Source organism: Hippichthys cyanospilos, chromosome 11 (assembly GCF_059441005.1).
Source record: "Hippichthys cyanospilos isolate Australia breed blue-spotted pipefish chromosome 11, RoL_Hcya_1.0, whole genome shotgun sequence".
NCBI classification, from domain to species: Eukaryota; Metazoa; Chordata; class Actinopteri; order Syngnathiformes; family Syngnathidae; genus Hippichthys; species Hippichthys cyanospilos.
In genome coordinates, this window is record NC_142379.1 from 7,816,026 (window position 1) to 7,830,526 (window position 14,501).

The 14,501-nt window shown below is 37.7% G+C and overlaps 1 protein-coding gene across 1 annotated transcript; it reads left to right on the forward strand.

The window, feature by feature from the left end:
- The first annotated feature begins 244 nt into the window (after positions 1-244).
- Positions 245-14,361, forward strand: LOC148415697 (A disintegrin and metalloproteinase with thrombospondin motifs 8-like). The gene is made up of 9 exons (XM_088428317.1): positions 245-1,150; positions 2,985-3,224; positions 5,389-5,521; positions 5,600-5,767; positions 7,213-7,505; positions 8,891-9,074; positions 10,954-11,126; positions 11,384-11,559; positions 12,402-14,361. Exons 1-9 carry the CDS (start codon positions 419-421, stop codon positions 13,141-13,143), a joined length of 2,841 nt encoding a protein of 946 aa, XP_088284443.1. The 5' UTR covers positions 245-418; the 3' UTR covers positions 13,144-14,361.
- The last annotated feature ends 140 nt before the right edge of the window (positions 14,362-14,501 follow it).

A 14,501-nucleotide genomic window follows, 5' to 3' on the forward strand; every position in this document is an offset into this window, starting at 1 on the left:
GTCCAGCCTAAACATGCAACAAGCTGGGTTAATTATAGTATCTCCACAAGGGTATAAGAGGAGGCTTATTCTCATTCTCTCGGGTCCGTTTTATCCTCTAGTTTCTCGAGTACGAGTGGGAGGAGGATTTCCAGCAAGCGAGATGATCAAAAATACACCCCCACCGCCCCCTGTCTGGAGAAGAACGGAACGTATAAATAGACCCGCCGTGTCCAGACTGCAGCGAGTGACGCTGGTGAGTGACACAAGGACCGAGCTCGGTTCGGAACACTCACAAACACAAACACACACACCAGCATTACAAGTATAGACACACTTTGACTAAGAGTGACGTTACAGGACTAAGATCGTCACGTGAGAAGCGTTCTAGAAGATTAAGGAAGCACATATTGTGCGAGATAAATTTGGCTTGCAGAAGATGTGCCCCGTTGCTTGTTTGCTGCTTTTGTGCGTCTTCCATCCAGCGCTCTCCACTTGGTTTGAATCCGAGGATGTTGTACCTGTTCGGATAAACGGAAGAGTCAGCGGTCGCTTTTGGAAAAGAAGCGAGGACCAGGCGAGAGTCATCCTCAACGCATTCGGCAAAGAGCTGACTCTCAATCTAATCCCCGACACCGGTTTCATTTCACCTTTTTTGACCGTACAGCGCCTGCGAGCCAAAGATGTCGGCGCTTTACGCAGCGCCTCAGGTGCGCAACATCTGGGCGAGGAGCTCCGCAATTTCATCAACCTGACGAATGAGAGTGAAGGACAGCTGAGAGACTGCTTTTATTCAGGGAACGTTGATCAAGATCGACATTCACTTGTGGCTCTGAGTCTGTGCTCGGGCGTCTACGGCTCCTTCATAACGGAGGGGACAGAGTACCTAATTGAACCCAAATTTCGAGGAGGCTTTGGGTCACACTCGGCCGAGCAGCTGCATGTGATCAAGAGAAGGACTTTGTCCAAAAGCCACGGTGTCTCTCTCCTTTTTGATCACGCGGTCGAAGCAAGTGGACCGGAGAAAAACAAGTGGGAAAGTTTGACGCGTGATGGCAGTGACGCGCGGAGGGAACCTCGCCGGAGACGCTTCGTTTCAGCGCCACGCTTCATCGAGACCCTGGCGGTGGCAGATTCAAGCATGACCCACTTCTATGGGGATGAAATCAAGGTCAGACATCTCGCTTACATCTCTTTCATAGTGAAATGAATCCGGCCCATATTCTTCCAAATTGAACTTCTCTAGTATCCTTCATCATAATGCTGCAATTGGGTCCAACTAAGAAAGCGAAAATAAATAAAATGAATAAATCAATGTATTCTTACGAAAATATTGTATTCAATTTGATTTAACGCTCTCTTGGGCATAACAGGCTGAAACATTCCTTGGGACTTGATCATGATTTGGCAGCAGGTCAGCTGCATCATGGAAGATACTTCCCATGATTCAGAACTTGAATATGTAAAGAGCATTCCATGCATAGCAATGGCAAATTCAATGGTGCACTTCCAGTTCGCATGACAGGACATTTCCAAATCACAAAACACATCAATAAATTTGGAAATTACTGTTGTCGGCTTGCAGGAATGTATGTGGCCACAATCTAATGCAATTATTGGGCTGTTATTGATCAAGATTAACAGATGTCAAACGGCACATATTATGACATGTTTTTGTGACGACAAACTAGTTGCCACACACTCCGTGATGTAACACAGGCAGAATGGAATCTTGGCACGATAGTCTATGCATTAAAAAAAAAAAAAGTAAAACAAGGAAAACCTACTATCCACGGAGGTAATTAGAGACCCTGCACGGCTCAAAATGATACGACTGTTTTACTGGTTCTGGGAAAAAAAAAATACAGAAAAAAAAAACGCCCGAGTTGAGAAAGCGTGCTTCACATAAAAGTCATGGCTAGTGAACATAAGCTTGTTTGAATACAAGTCTTTCCAGTTTCAAGTCCAGAAAGACGATCAATCTTAATTATTCACTTAGCTCCAGGCATGGAGAAGTCAAAATATTCCACATTACTCGGAGGCTTCAGGACATCTGCTACTCTCATTCCCTCCAAAATCAGCCAGAATGATTTCTCCACTTTATAAAAATACAAAAAAACAACAACAGCAAAAAGGTGCCTGCTCATAAATGTAGCAACAATGGAAAACACACCGCAAATCATCTCAATCCTTTTATTTAAAATTGGGGACATTTCATATCATTAGTTCCCTTTATGCACATATTATTTAGCTAATTTCACCCCAAAAATGTATTTATACTGTATGTCCTTCCAGAGAACAGACATTGAACCACAGGTACTTACATACAGTATTTTTTTTAATTGGTCATTCAATTCCAAAGACGTATTTATACGTCTTTACTGAGTCCAGACATTCTATCCCAAATATGTATTTGTGTGGGTTTTTTTTTTATTTGTTTGCTTATTTTATTCAGAATGAATTGTGTTGCATAATCTGTTTTATTTCTGGCTGAGCTTGTCTGCTGAAAAAATTAATCAATAATGACAAACATCATTTGTGTAAAACTTAACATAACAAAAGCATGAATAAAAGAAAGGCATGCAGTGTTTTGCACAGGAGTCACTGTAAGTTTTGTAGTGTTCTAATTAATTTGCTCTCAATTTGAAAAGGAAAAGACTGTTCCTGTCATGGCATTGACTCATTGGCAGCCAAGTAATCGTGCATTTGACATCTCTAGCTGTGCAGTGGCAATGAATGAGTTAACAGCTAATTGCTATATGAGTCCCAAACTCTCACTTCCTCCAGATTGTTTTTCTCCCTCTAATTCCGTTTGGGGACATATAAAAATAGTTAAGAGGATTACATTTGCATCTGTACCTGCTTGAATGTCTGCTCAATCCTTTAAATAAAAAAATGCTAACCACAATCTTGGTGTAAAACTATATTTTTCAAAGAATATCTGAAAATATTTCAATGAATTATACTCCTCTGGCATCAACCTTTTTTTTCTTTCCTTCCCACAGCACTATATTTTGACCCTAATGTCAATGGCTGCCCAACTCTACAAACATCCCAGCTTAAAGAATTCTGTGAACTTGGTGGTAGTGAAATTGTTAGTGGTTGAGGATGAGGAGGTTGGGCCAGAGGTCTCCAGCAATGGTGGGGTAGCTCTCAGGAACTTTTGCTCCTGGCAGCAGCTCTTCAACCCTCCAAGTCAACGCCATCCAGAGCACTATGACACTGCCATGCTCTTCACCAGAGAGGTAAGAGGCAAATTTGATGGATAGCTTTGATCTGAAATACTAAAATCCAAGCAAATATTTTAGGTAAAGCAAACACCAGAAACACAAATTGATCGATAAAATTGATACTAAACTTGATATATATTAGGTAATGATACCAAATAGTTCTTGTAGAGACTAATAGCTTATAACATCATAATATCTTATGAACCTAAAAGTTCTTGTTTTTTTTTATAAGCGATGCCAGCCACAAGTATTTATTTAGTATAAATCAGGCACATTTTATTTATTCATTCAATAGTTTTTTTAATCCAATAATTAGCTTGATGATCTGCTCTTACCAACTGCCTAATTTCACTAGCACTTTATTTTTCCCACTTAAAGCAGTATTTCAAGACATAAAAAACAGCAGAGGCCTTGCAATTCTCAAAATTAACCAGAAATTTGAGAAGATCCTGAAACTGAAATGATTTAATACATACTGAATAATAAAAAGGGCTTCCTCTTTTAATATCACGTTTAAATCAAAATGGTCCAACAGTGGCTCCTTAGGGGAACCTTTGACGCAACCTTGGTTGCGTTGTTCATCCATTCATGTTCCTGCATTCCACTTGTCTGGACTGCTCAGACCCAAATGACTCACTGACTCATGAGCTTACATAAATCTCGTAATGCGGTGAGTGCGACAAACGGTCGTTTCCCCATTTTGATAGCATTCAATCAGAAAAGGCATCATTTACGCAATGGTGTTTTTCTATCTATTCACATTTAGATGTACTTTGAAATGTAAAGGATGCAAGGCTCCCCATGGATGAGCTAACTTTAGGACCTCCACAAATCAGTCCTGACATTGTGATGCCCATGCCGCAGCTTGAATGCTTAGGTTCAGGTTCAATTTCATACGTGTAAGAAATTTTTTCCAAAGTCAAAAAAGCCTATACGACATGCCTCCCTTTTTTGATGATCTACATTGTTGCATTCAGGGAAATATGTGAATAGTGTTGCACATGAATATTGACTTTTTACAGCCCTCTTTTACAAATGTAATATTTATACCCCTGTGTCCTGAACCATACATAAAGGCAATAGATGTAGAGCTGAGTGGCAGATGCTTTTGTGGAACAAGATGTACAAACATGCTGAGCAGTGCTCAACTGCAGCTCCAAAACCAGATGTGTTGTCAATTACAGTGGATTGGGAATGTGTCTAATGTAGATTTCATTTTTGAACGGTTATGCTTTCGTGTATGCAAACTTAACTGACATGTAAGATAAAGGTAATACTACATAGTTTTTGTTTAAATGTAAAATGTTTAATTTGTAAATGAAGCTTCTTTTGGACTTTTCTGTGTGACTGACTGGTCAATTTTTTTTGTCCCGCCCCTTTGTACCTTCCATTGTGTGGTGTCAACTTTCTGCATATTTATTTATTTTTTTACTTTTTTTGCATTTATTTTGATTGACATTTGCAACCATATAATTTGTGATTGTATCTTTTTTTTTTGCTTTATTTTTGTAATATTTGCATTTTTTGCAGCAGCTTGACTTTTTTTTGCACTTATATCGTATGTTTTTAGATTGGATTTATTTTTATTTTTTTTTGCTTATTTGCATTGTTTGCAGATTATTTATTTATTTATTTTTTGCTTAGTACTGTGCTTTGAGAGTTCTCCTGGTTGTAGCGTATTTACCCCCATCAGCCACAGTAGGAGACAGAGTTAAAAAGTCCATGTCTGTTTTATACCAAGACATGACAGTAAAAAGGATTTCTATAACGTTGAGATGAAAATTTGCAAGCACTGTGTATGGTAGGTCTTTTTCTGGTCCCCTTGTGATGTTGATCGATCTTTTCCACCTCATTATTATATTTGTGAAGTTGTTGTTTTAATGAAATCTCTCGTATTGGATCTTCTTTTTCCAACAAACATTTGATTACACTGTGTTGGGTGTGCCTTGTGCCGATGAAATGATCAAAACACATTAGTAGTAGTCTAAATGAGCAATTGTTTGGCATGCTGCTTTTAATGACATAATGCACAATCATATGCAGCAACAGGGAATCACAAAAGCTGAATCTTTTTCGCATTTTATCTGTCAAGTAATTCTATTGTAGGCAATGATATGGAATACATTCTTTTCCTGACATATTATTGCTGTTACAGTGACCTGTGTTTTCTTTGTGGTAGGACATTTGTGGACAAAACAGTTGTGATACGCTGGGTGTTGCCGATATTGGGACAATGTGTGATCCTGAGAAAAGCTGCTCTGTAATCGAGGACAACGGCCTACAAGCTGCTTTCACTGCCGCACACGAACTTGGTTAGTGTATTGGATTTGAGAAATATATAATATTTTTTGTATTTTAACTTATTTCTTGACACTCTTTGCTTACTTTAGGTCATGCTCTGAAAATGCCCCATGATGACTCCAACGCCTGCGAGAGTCTGTTCGGGGATCTTGGAGGACATCACATGATGGCCCCTTTGTTTGTTAGCCTCAACAAAACCATGCCTTGGTCCCCCTGTAGTGCACTCTACATCACAGAGTTCTTTGACAATGGTCATGGTAAGAAAAGTGAATGTGTAAATTAGGGATGGGAAGATACACAAATCCAAAGGAGACGTCCATGAGATTGAGTCCGCAAAAACGAGATGAAATCTTTGCCAGTTTTTTAATAAGACACAATGTCTAATTGAAATTTTCTTTTGCATTTACTTGCAAGAAATGTATTTTTTTTCCAATGTTTGAACCTTTCTTTGCAGTATCATTCTTTTTTCTACCATTATTTATCTTTTTTTAACCTTTTTTTAACTTAAATATAAACTGTGAGATTGTAGAACTTTCTCCGCATAAATTTTGGTCAATGCATACAAAACAATGCCATTTTAATTAAGTAATTTCTATGTCTCCTGAATTCAAAACAAAGTGGTATTATTATTTTTATTATTTTTTTTATTTCAGGATGACTCTTGATATAAACACCACACTGATTCACTCCAGTACAGCAATTTGTGCAGTAAAAGCTAGATTCAAGTTGGCCATTGTTGCGACATGCTGCCATTATCAACTTAAAAACAAAAGCATATCAAGGTGCACGTGACCATATATTATTTAGTATGATCAGGTTTATTTTGAAGTTGGCTGGCCTTATCGCCCTGTTTGGTGCCAACTTTGACTCAAATAAGCAGTACGGACACAAGAAAAAAAATGGCCCAAAACATTGATCTGGTGCTGTGCAAGGCCAAAAAATCTCGTGCTCTAATCCCTCGAGATCTTGTCGAACAAGGTCTCATTCCATTTCTAATGTAAATCAGTCACGTTAATATGGGCAGACCCGTTGTCATTGTGGACATCTGTCTTGTGTGCAGTCTCTGTAATTAAGTCTGATTCAGAGATGAATCATTTCCACTGATATTTCTGCTTCACTGTGTTTTTCCTGCTTTAACATGCCACCCCTATAAATTACAAGCCACAGGCATAGTTTATCTCACCCTGGATTTCCTCACACTGTTGTCCCACATCTACTTCTGAATCAGCTTGGAATCTTTTGTTCACAGTGGTCTCATTGTGTATCATTTCTTGCTTGTGTATTTACTAGAACTACTTTTTTTTTGTTCTTTTGGGTCTTACTATGCATGGACTTCTTCCCATTTGCCCTCTAGAGCCAAAAGAAATAGTGACTGTCAGCAAAATATGCTCTTTATCAGTTGTCTCCAAAGAAAGCTCTCGTGGCAAAACATGTTGATTCCAAACAGGGAATGTTACTCCAGACAAAACACTCATTGAATGAATAGCTCGATTCAGACTGTAATTACAGACTTGTCTATAAAAGCACATTGTGTTGTTTAATTTTATTAGTTCAATATTTAAGACACAAACATGAATGCTTTTCTTCTGCTGTCACCACACAAAAAAACTTTCACAAGTACTGCATTGGCAGAAAAACCAAGGTCGCCTTTGACCTCAGTATGATCAATCTTTTTCACTATTGCTCTGTATTGTCGCCACAGGAGACTGCCTGCTGGATGTTCCAGAGAGCAGCTTGCCATTACCCAAGGAGCTACCAGGCACCAAATACACCCTAGACCATCAGTGCCAACAGATTTTTGGAGAGGAATTCTTCCATTGTCCCAACACAACAGACAGTGATATTTGTAGCCAGCTCTGGTGCCAAGAGGATGGAACATCCCAGTGCTCCACAAAGAATGGCAGCCTGCCCTGGGCTGACGGCACCCCTTGTAGTCTCAACAGGACATGCCTCCATGGAGTGTGCATGCTGACAAAGGAGGTGCTGGAGCCACTGGTAAGAATAGCAGAATATACAAGGTGATTAGGTGTACAAACTTGTTTGCAGATAGAAAAATGGTATTTGTTAACATTTCATTTACAGTGAATACAGTACATGCATTAGGTATTAATGTAGCTAATGCTAAGACGAGATTGTGTTTGTTTTTAATATTAGTATTATTTCATGTCTATTATATGTTTATTTTATATATTTTAGTTAATGAAATAGTAAAATTAGATAGATAGTATTAAGAACAGGTTACATTTCCAAGAATTATACTGTGTAGTGTTTTGTGTCCAGTAGTTCGAGGGGGAAAAAAATATTCATCAATCGTGAAATATCATGAATTGTAATGGTTACTCTGAAAAGAAGGACACAGCCACATTTATAAATGTAAATAGTGTTTGGGGACAGCCTGTAACGTAATGTGAACAGGACTGCAAATTATACCATCCATCCGTCCGTTTTCTAGAGCCGCTTATCCGCACAAAGGTTGCAGGCTTGCTGGTGCCTATCCCAATTTGCTTCATGCAGTAGGCATCTTTTATGAATAGAGTGATTACACCCGTGGCCAGCGCGGTAATGTAGGTAATGTAGAAATTAAGTGTAAGCATTTAATGATCAAGATTATATATATATATATATATATATATATATATATATATATATATATATATATATATATATATATATATATATATATATATATATATATATATATATATATATATATAAGGAGTAGACATTTTATTGGGGTTCAGTGAATATGTTGTGAATATAGCATCTATCTATCTATCTATCTATCTATCTATCTATCTATCTATCTATCTATCTATCTATCTATCTATCTATCTATCTATCTATCTATCTATCTATCTATCTATCTATCTATCTATCTATAATGTATGGATATCATCTGTAAAAATATGGTAAATGTACCGATATCATCTGTAAAAATATGGTAAATGTACCGAGTTCTTGGTGGAGTGTTTTTAAGTTTGAAAATTCAGTCTGGGTACCCTGGATAATAGCTTATCCATGTGTTATGATCACACATCTGTTTATGCGCCCAGACACAATGGCAGCTGGGAGTTGAGCTGTCCCAGAGTCATTAAACCTCTGGAAAAGGCGCGCAGCCTTAAAATTGCGCCTCAGCAAGCAAAAGCATGGCAGGCTCCACAAGTAGTGAGTGACACATGTAGCAAAAATGTGGGTACGGGCAGACAGGAGACGCGTGCCACACTTCAACACAGAATTAGCCTGGAGTCACGGCATGCCAACCCACTGCGGCCTCAGAACCAGAAGCCCAGACTGCGGTTTCGGGTGTACAGTTGAGACTTCCTGTGGCAAGCAAGCTCTCTGACTACTGCCTGTTTTTGTCCCTTTTTTCTTCACCACAGGTGGTTGTGGACGGTGGCTGGAGCACGTGGGGACCATGGCAACATTGTTCCAGGACATGTGGAGGTGGAGTAGAGTTCTCCTATAGGGAGTGTACAAACCCCGAGCCTCAGAATGGGGGCAACTATTGTGAGGGACAGAGGGTTCAGTACCAGTCCTGCAACACACAGCCTTGTGACGACAATGGTGAGACGCAAGTTCAGGCGCTTTATCTCATTTTTAGCCCCCAAATCAATAGTTCGTTCATTATAGAGCGTTTACACATCTCTGTTTAAATGTGAGTTTTTATTTTGTGTGAAAAATCCTGCAAAGGTAATTCATTTATTTGATCTGTTTTTCTTGGAATCCCAATGGGGCCTTAGACAAGGTGGAATACATTTCCAACAGTTCAAAATAGCAGAACTTTCAGGTTGCTACCAGAAAGCAATAAATGAATAAATCGGAACAAAACTTCTAAGATGCTTCTAAAATAATCCTGCAATGGTGATGGGAACGTTTTGAAATAATGTAATAATCTTGATCTATTTGTTATTTTTTTTTCATCCATCATAAAAATACACCATTTGTACACTCGTGTGCAGACTTTTTGGATCTCCTTTGTCATTTCTCGTCCGAAACAGCAGGTCTTTATACAACGAGCTTTGTAAACTATGGATTGGAAGGTATTCCTCTCAATAGGATACATGAAACTTGTGGTGTGTTTGACATAACAACTCTAAGTAATGAAAGATTACATAGTTGTACTACATGTACTATAATATAACACCGAAAATGTGGATTTTGCTGAAATGAGTAGTAGTTTTGCTCAAATATAGGATTTCCTTCTCCTTTAGATCATATTTTCCACCCAAATATATACCGAATACATACATATGTACTAGCTATACATACGCCTTTGGACAACACAAAAAAGAAAGGCAGTTAGTGTGTTTGTGTATAACTTATCACAAGTAAACATACCAAGATTGTCTTCCTTATTTGGCATAATACAATGCAATGAGCTCTGCTTCTGTTCACTATCTGAATCATTTTACTAACCCTGTAAAAACACAACAAGGCCAGGAGTCAAAAAATATTTTAAAAAAATTAAATAAAAAATAAGAAGATATGCACACCATTCTGGTGTTGTGATAATGCACTTCTGTTTGCCTGAACATACCGTATATTTCTGACTCCAAGTCAAATGCATCAAGAAGAAAAAAAGATGGATACATTACATTTTTTGGTGAGATTTATTTTACAAAAACCCAGACTGAAAACAGTCGAGCATGCCCCCCTTCGTAATTGTGCGTACATTTGGAAATATGCTTGAACTGCATGAACTGCTTCACCCTGACAGTTTGGAAACTCAGAGCATAGTTCAACTTTGCCGTTCGATTATTCTGAGTGCCCCAAAAAGGGAGTGGCTATTGCACCAGGCAGTACAGATGGAAACTGTTCAAGCATGAGCTCTTGATTGCTTTAAAACACAGATGTTTGGAAATTAATGGGACTGGAGCATGCTCTGCCTGTCTGAGCGCACACAAGGTAGAATCCTGGTCGGTTATTGTGACTTCATGATTTAAATTGGAAATACTTGTTTACTACCCAGATGTCATTGCATTAGTTGCCATATTTACTACTTCCATTTGTTCTTTTGCTTTATTTTAGCAATTGGCATACACTTTTGGAGCTTTAGCAAGAATGTGGCCACTGGCTGTAATGCATCAAAAGTATTTGTCAACCGCCAAGCGAACATCAGCAAAATTTAGGGATCAGGGACATGAGGTGCCATTCTGAGTTCTACTTTTAGTATATACAAGTTTCACCTGAGTGTGAAACTTTGCAGAACCAGCCAAACAATGGAAAAAAAAATGTCTGACTTATTGTTTGCAAAAATGCAGTGCAAAGCCATCAACTGATTTGGACCACCAAATTTGAAAATTATGGTTCAAAGAAAGCTGAGTAGTTTTCTTCTGGATTTAATCTCCAAAGTACAATGATATTTGTTACAATGATTATAAAAAAACAATGGTTATAAAACATGCGGTTGCTGACAGCTTTGTTCTCCTTTTTCCCCCAACAGGGAAAAGTTTTCGAGAGGAGCAGTGTGAGAAGTACAACAGTCCAAACTACCTGGACTACAATGGCAACATGAAACATTGGATACCAAAGTATGCTGGCGTGTCTCCTAAAGACAGATGCAAACTCTTCTGCCGGGCCAGGGGCAGCAGTGAGTTTAAGGTGTTCGAATCCAAGGTACATGCTTACAGCATAAAAGATTTATTAACATTCAGAGAAAGACTTACGAATAGATTCAAATGATATAAATCAGGTCTGAATTGGATTTTTTTTTCTTTCAGATTATTTTTTATTCAGTAATTTGGCAATACTCAACCGCTTTTTATAATATATTTAGTACTTAGTGCAGAATATTTATTGTCATATTAGAAATGCTAAAATGCACACAAAAAATGGTATAATGTGAACTAAAACAATGCAATATATTTGTGTAGGTAATTGATGGAACACCTTGTGGTCCTGACACCACATCTGTGTGCGTCCGAGGCCAGTGTGTGAAGGCAGGCTGCGATCAGGTGATCGGATCCACTAAGAGAGTGGATAAATGTGGCATGTGTGGAGGAAACGGGCTTACCTGCAGGAAGATCACTGGATCTTACAACAAGGCAATGTAAGTTTCTGAACAGGAATATTTCTACATTGAATATCAATTGTTCTATTAATTTACACAATATCGATTATTATACCCCAACTTGAACATGCAGTACTAGTCAAGTTTGGAAAAGCCCTCTAAAACACTGATTTTGATAACATTATTGATGGAGGATTAATTTTTCTTTAGGGTTGTCACTACCAAATCATTTTAAACTTGATTACTCCATTGATTATTTTTGAATAAATAATAATAATAAAATATATATCTATATATATATATCTATATATATATCTATCTATCTATCTATATATATATATATATATATATATATATATATATATATATATATATATATAAATATATATATATATATATATATATATATATATATATATATATATATATATATATATATATATATATATATATATATTATTTTATTTATTTATTTATTTTTTTTTAATAATCTACTCAGGTTGAAAGTAAATTGGAATGAGTGTGTGTAACCACTCGTTGTAGATTACCTATCTATCAAAATTTGCCTATGGTAAATAGTTAGCAATCACAATCATCATTAGTGCGTTAGCGAGTACCATTTAATCTCAACAAACGCTATACTATATTTGATGCATTGGTATCATTGTAAATACCCTACACATGCAAGAGTTTACTGAAAGTCAGCTGAAAGTGAGCTTCCTGATATTAATTATGCTTATTAATTATTAATTATGCTTAATGAATCAAACATATATTTTTGAGTGTAAGAAGATGTTGTAAAAATAGACTTTTTGCCACAAAGTCTTTACAGTGAAAAAAGATACAGTGTATTTAAATCATGACTTATTCTTCACTTACAGCTACGGATACAGTGACATTGTCACAATCCCTGCCGGTGCGACCAATATTGATATCAAACAAAGGAGCCACAGAGGAATCAAACACGACGGGAATTATCTGGCTATAATGAGAGAGAGCGGAAGTTACATCCTCAACGGAAACTTCTCAGTATCCACGGTGGAACAGGACATTCCCGTACTTGGTGCTGTGCTAAAATACAGCGGTTCCTCCACCACTTTGGAAAGAATCCAGAGTTTCATGCGGCTTAAGGAGGCCATCATCATCCAACTTCTGGCCACAGCGGGGGACAGCAGTCCCCCGAAAGTGAAATATTCCTTTTTTATCCCCAGAGATGTTGTGTTTAAGTCCAAAGAGAAGAAGGGCTCCTCAGCATCTTTACATGTGATTCACCCTTTCAGCGTGCCGGACTGGGTTCTGGGAGAGTGGTCCGAGTGCTCGAAAAGCTGCGGCTCGGGGTGGTCCAGGAGGAATGTGGAGTGCAAAGACAAAGCGGGCTTTCTCTCAAGCCTTTGTGATAAAGACCTGAGGCCAATGGACATCAGGGCCTGCGGGGATCAGCCCTGTCCCATCTGGCAGATGGGACCTTGGTCGGCCTGCTCACGAACTTGTGGTCAGGGCGAGCGGCGCCGCAGCATCTTCTGTATAGACTACACTGGCAAGAATGTTGAACCGGGAAAGTGTGACCCCAATAAAAAACCTGCGCCCGTGTCCGGCGAATGTTTTAACCTCGAGTGCTCATGAGGAACACGAGTGGATCGAACAATTCCCCTTTTGATCTGACTGCACTTATCAACAGATTGCATCACATCACACTAAGTGCATTTGCCTGAGTATGGTTTTGCCGTCTAATTTTTGGACTGTTGACAACCACTGTTGAAAGTAACCAATGGAAAACTACCTCGGAAATGTCATGGGATGCCTTTTATAGATGCTAGATCAAGGTGCTGTGTTTTATATTCTCCACTTTAAATGACAACTAATTTATTGGAGTTAGATTTAGTCCGTTTTACAGAATATATTTGGAAATTAGCTCTCATTTAGAGTGGGGCTAAAAAAAATGGCATTAAGCCTACTATTGTGCAGCATTGTGTAAATATTGTATTCTTTACTTTGACATTCTGTCCTCCGCAGAACTTAGTCCCTTAGGCTGCTTCAATTTTATCTCAGTTGCTGAGGGAGGCCAGATTAGTGTGTTGTGGTTTTAAGCTTTCTCAGCGTGTGCTCCTGTAAACTGCTTCTTATTTCTACACACAGGAAATTGATTTATGATGGAAAATGTGATTTCTTTTTCTACATGAGTAAGCCTTTCACTGACATCAAAATAAGGAAGGATCTTGGGCTCTCGATAACTATTTACTGTAACTGCTTTTGCCAAACAAAAAATATTTTCAGTGCCAATTTCTGGCAAGGTCAAAGAATTTTAATTCAGAAATTCAGCAACTATTTCACGTGTAACCCCAGACAACGAATTATCCTGATTTATGTTGCAGTCAATGGTATGAGGCTTAAAGAATATCTTGAGTACAGCATGAACACAATTTGACTTTACGCTAAAATTAAGATGCATTTCATGTCATATCATTACAATGGCCATTTTCCTGTCATATGTTCCTTAACAGTGTCAACGATCATATCTCAACACAAGCTTTCAACCTTTCATACATATTATTTTATTCTTCATTCCTGTTCAGTTACAGTATGTAAAGAGAGAAAATAGAGGGAGCATTAGGCCTATATCCCTTCAATGAAGGACCATAAAATTTGATGATTAAGGCTTCCTTTTAAGCTATTTATTTTTTTAAGTTTTTACCTGGTATATATAAAAAACATGGAGGATGCTACTGTTACAGAATTTGTTTTGTTTATAAAAAATGTCAAATAAACACATATACATGTCAATAAGGCAGCTTTTAATATTTCTGAAAGGTGACTTCATTTTGCTATTGGTTTGCATTAAAAAAAAATTGATGCGAGTAGAAAATGTCATCTTTTTTTAAGGGTTTCTCAATTTAAATCTTTGATGAATTCCAGGTACAATTGTCATTTGAAAACTGGCATTTTCAAAATTATATTCCATTTTAACTTTAATACCACTTTAC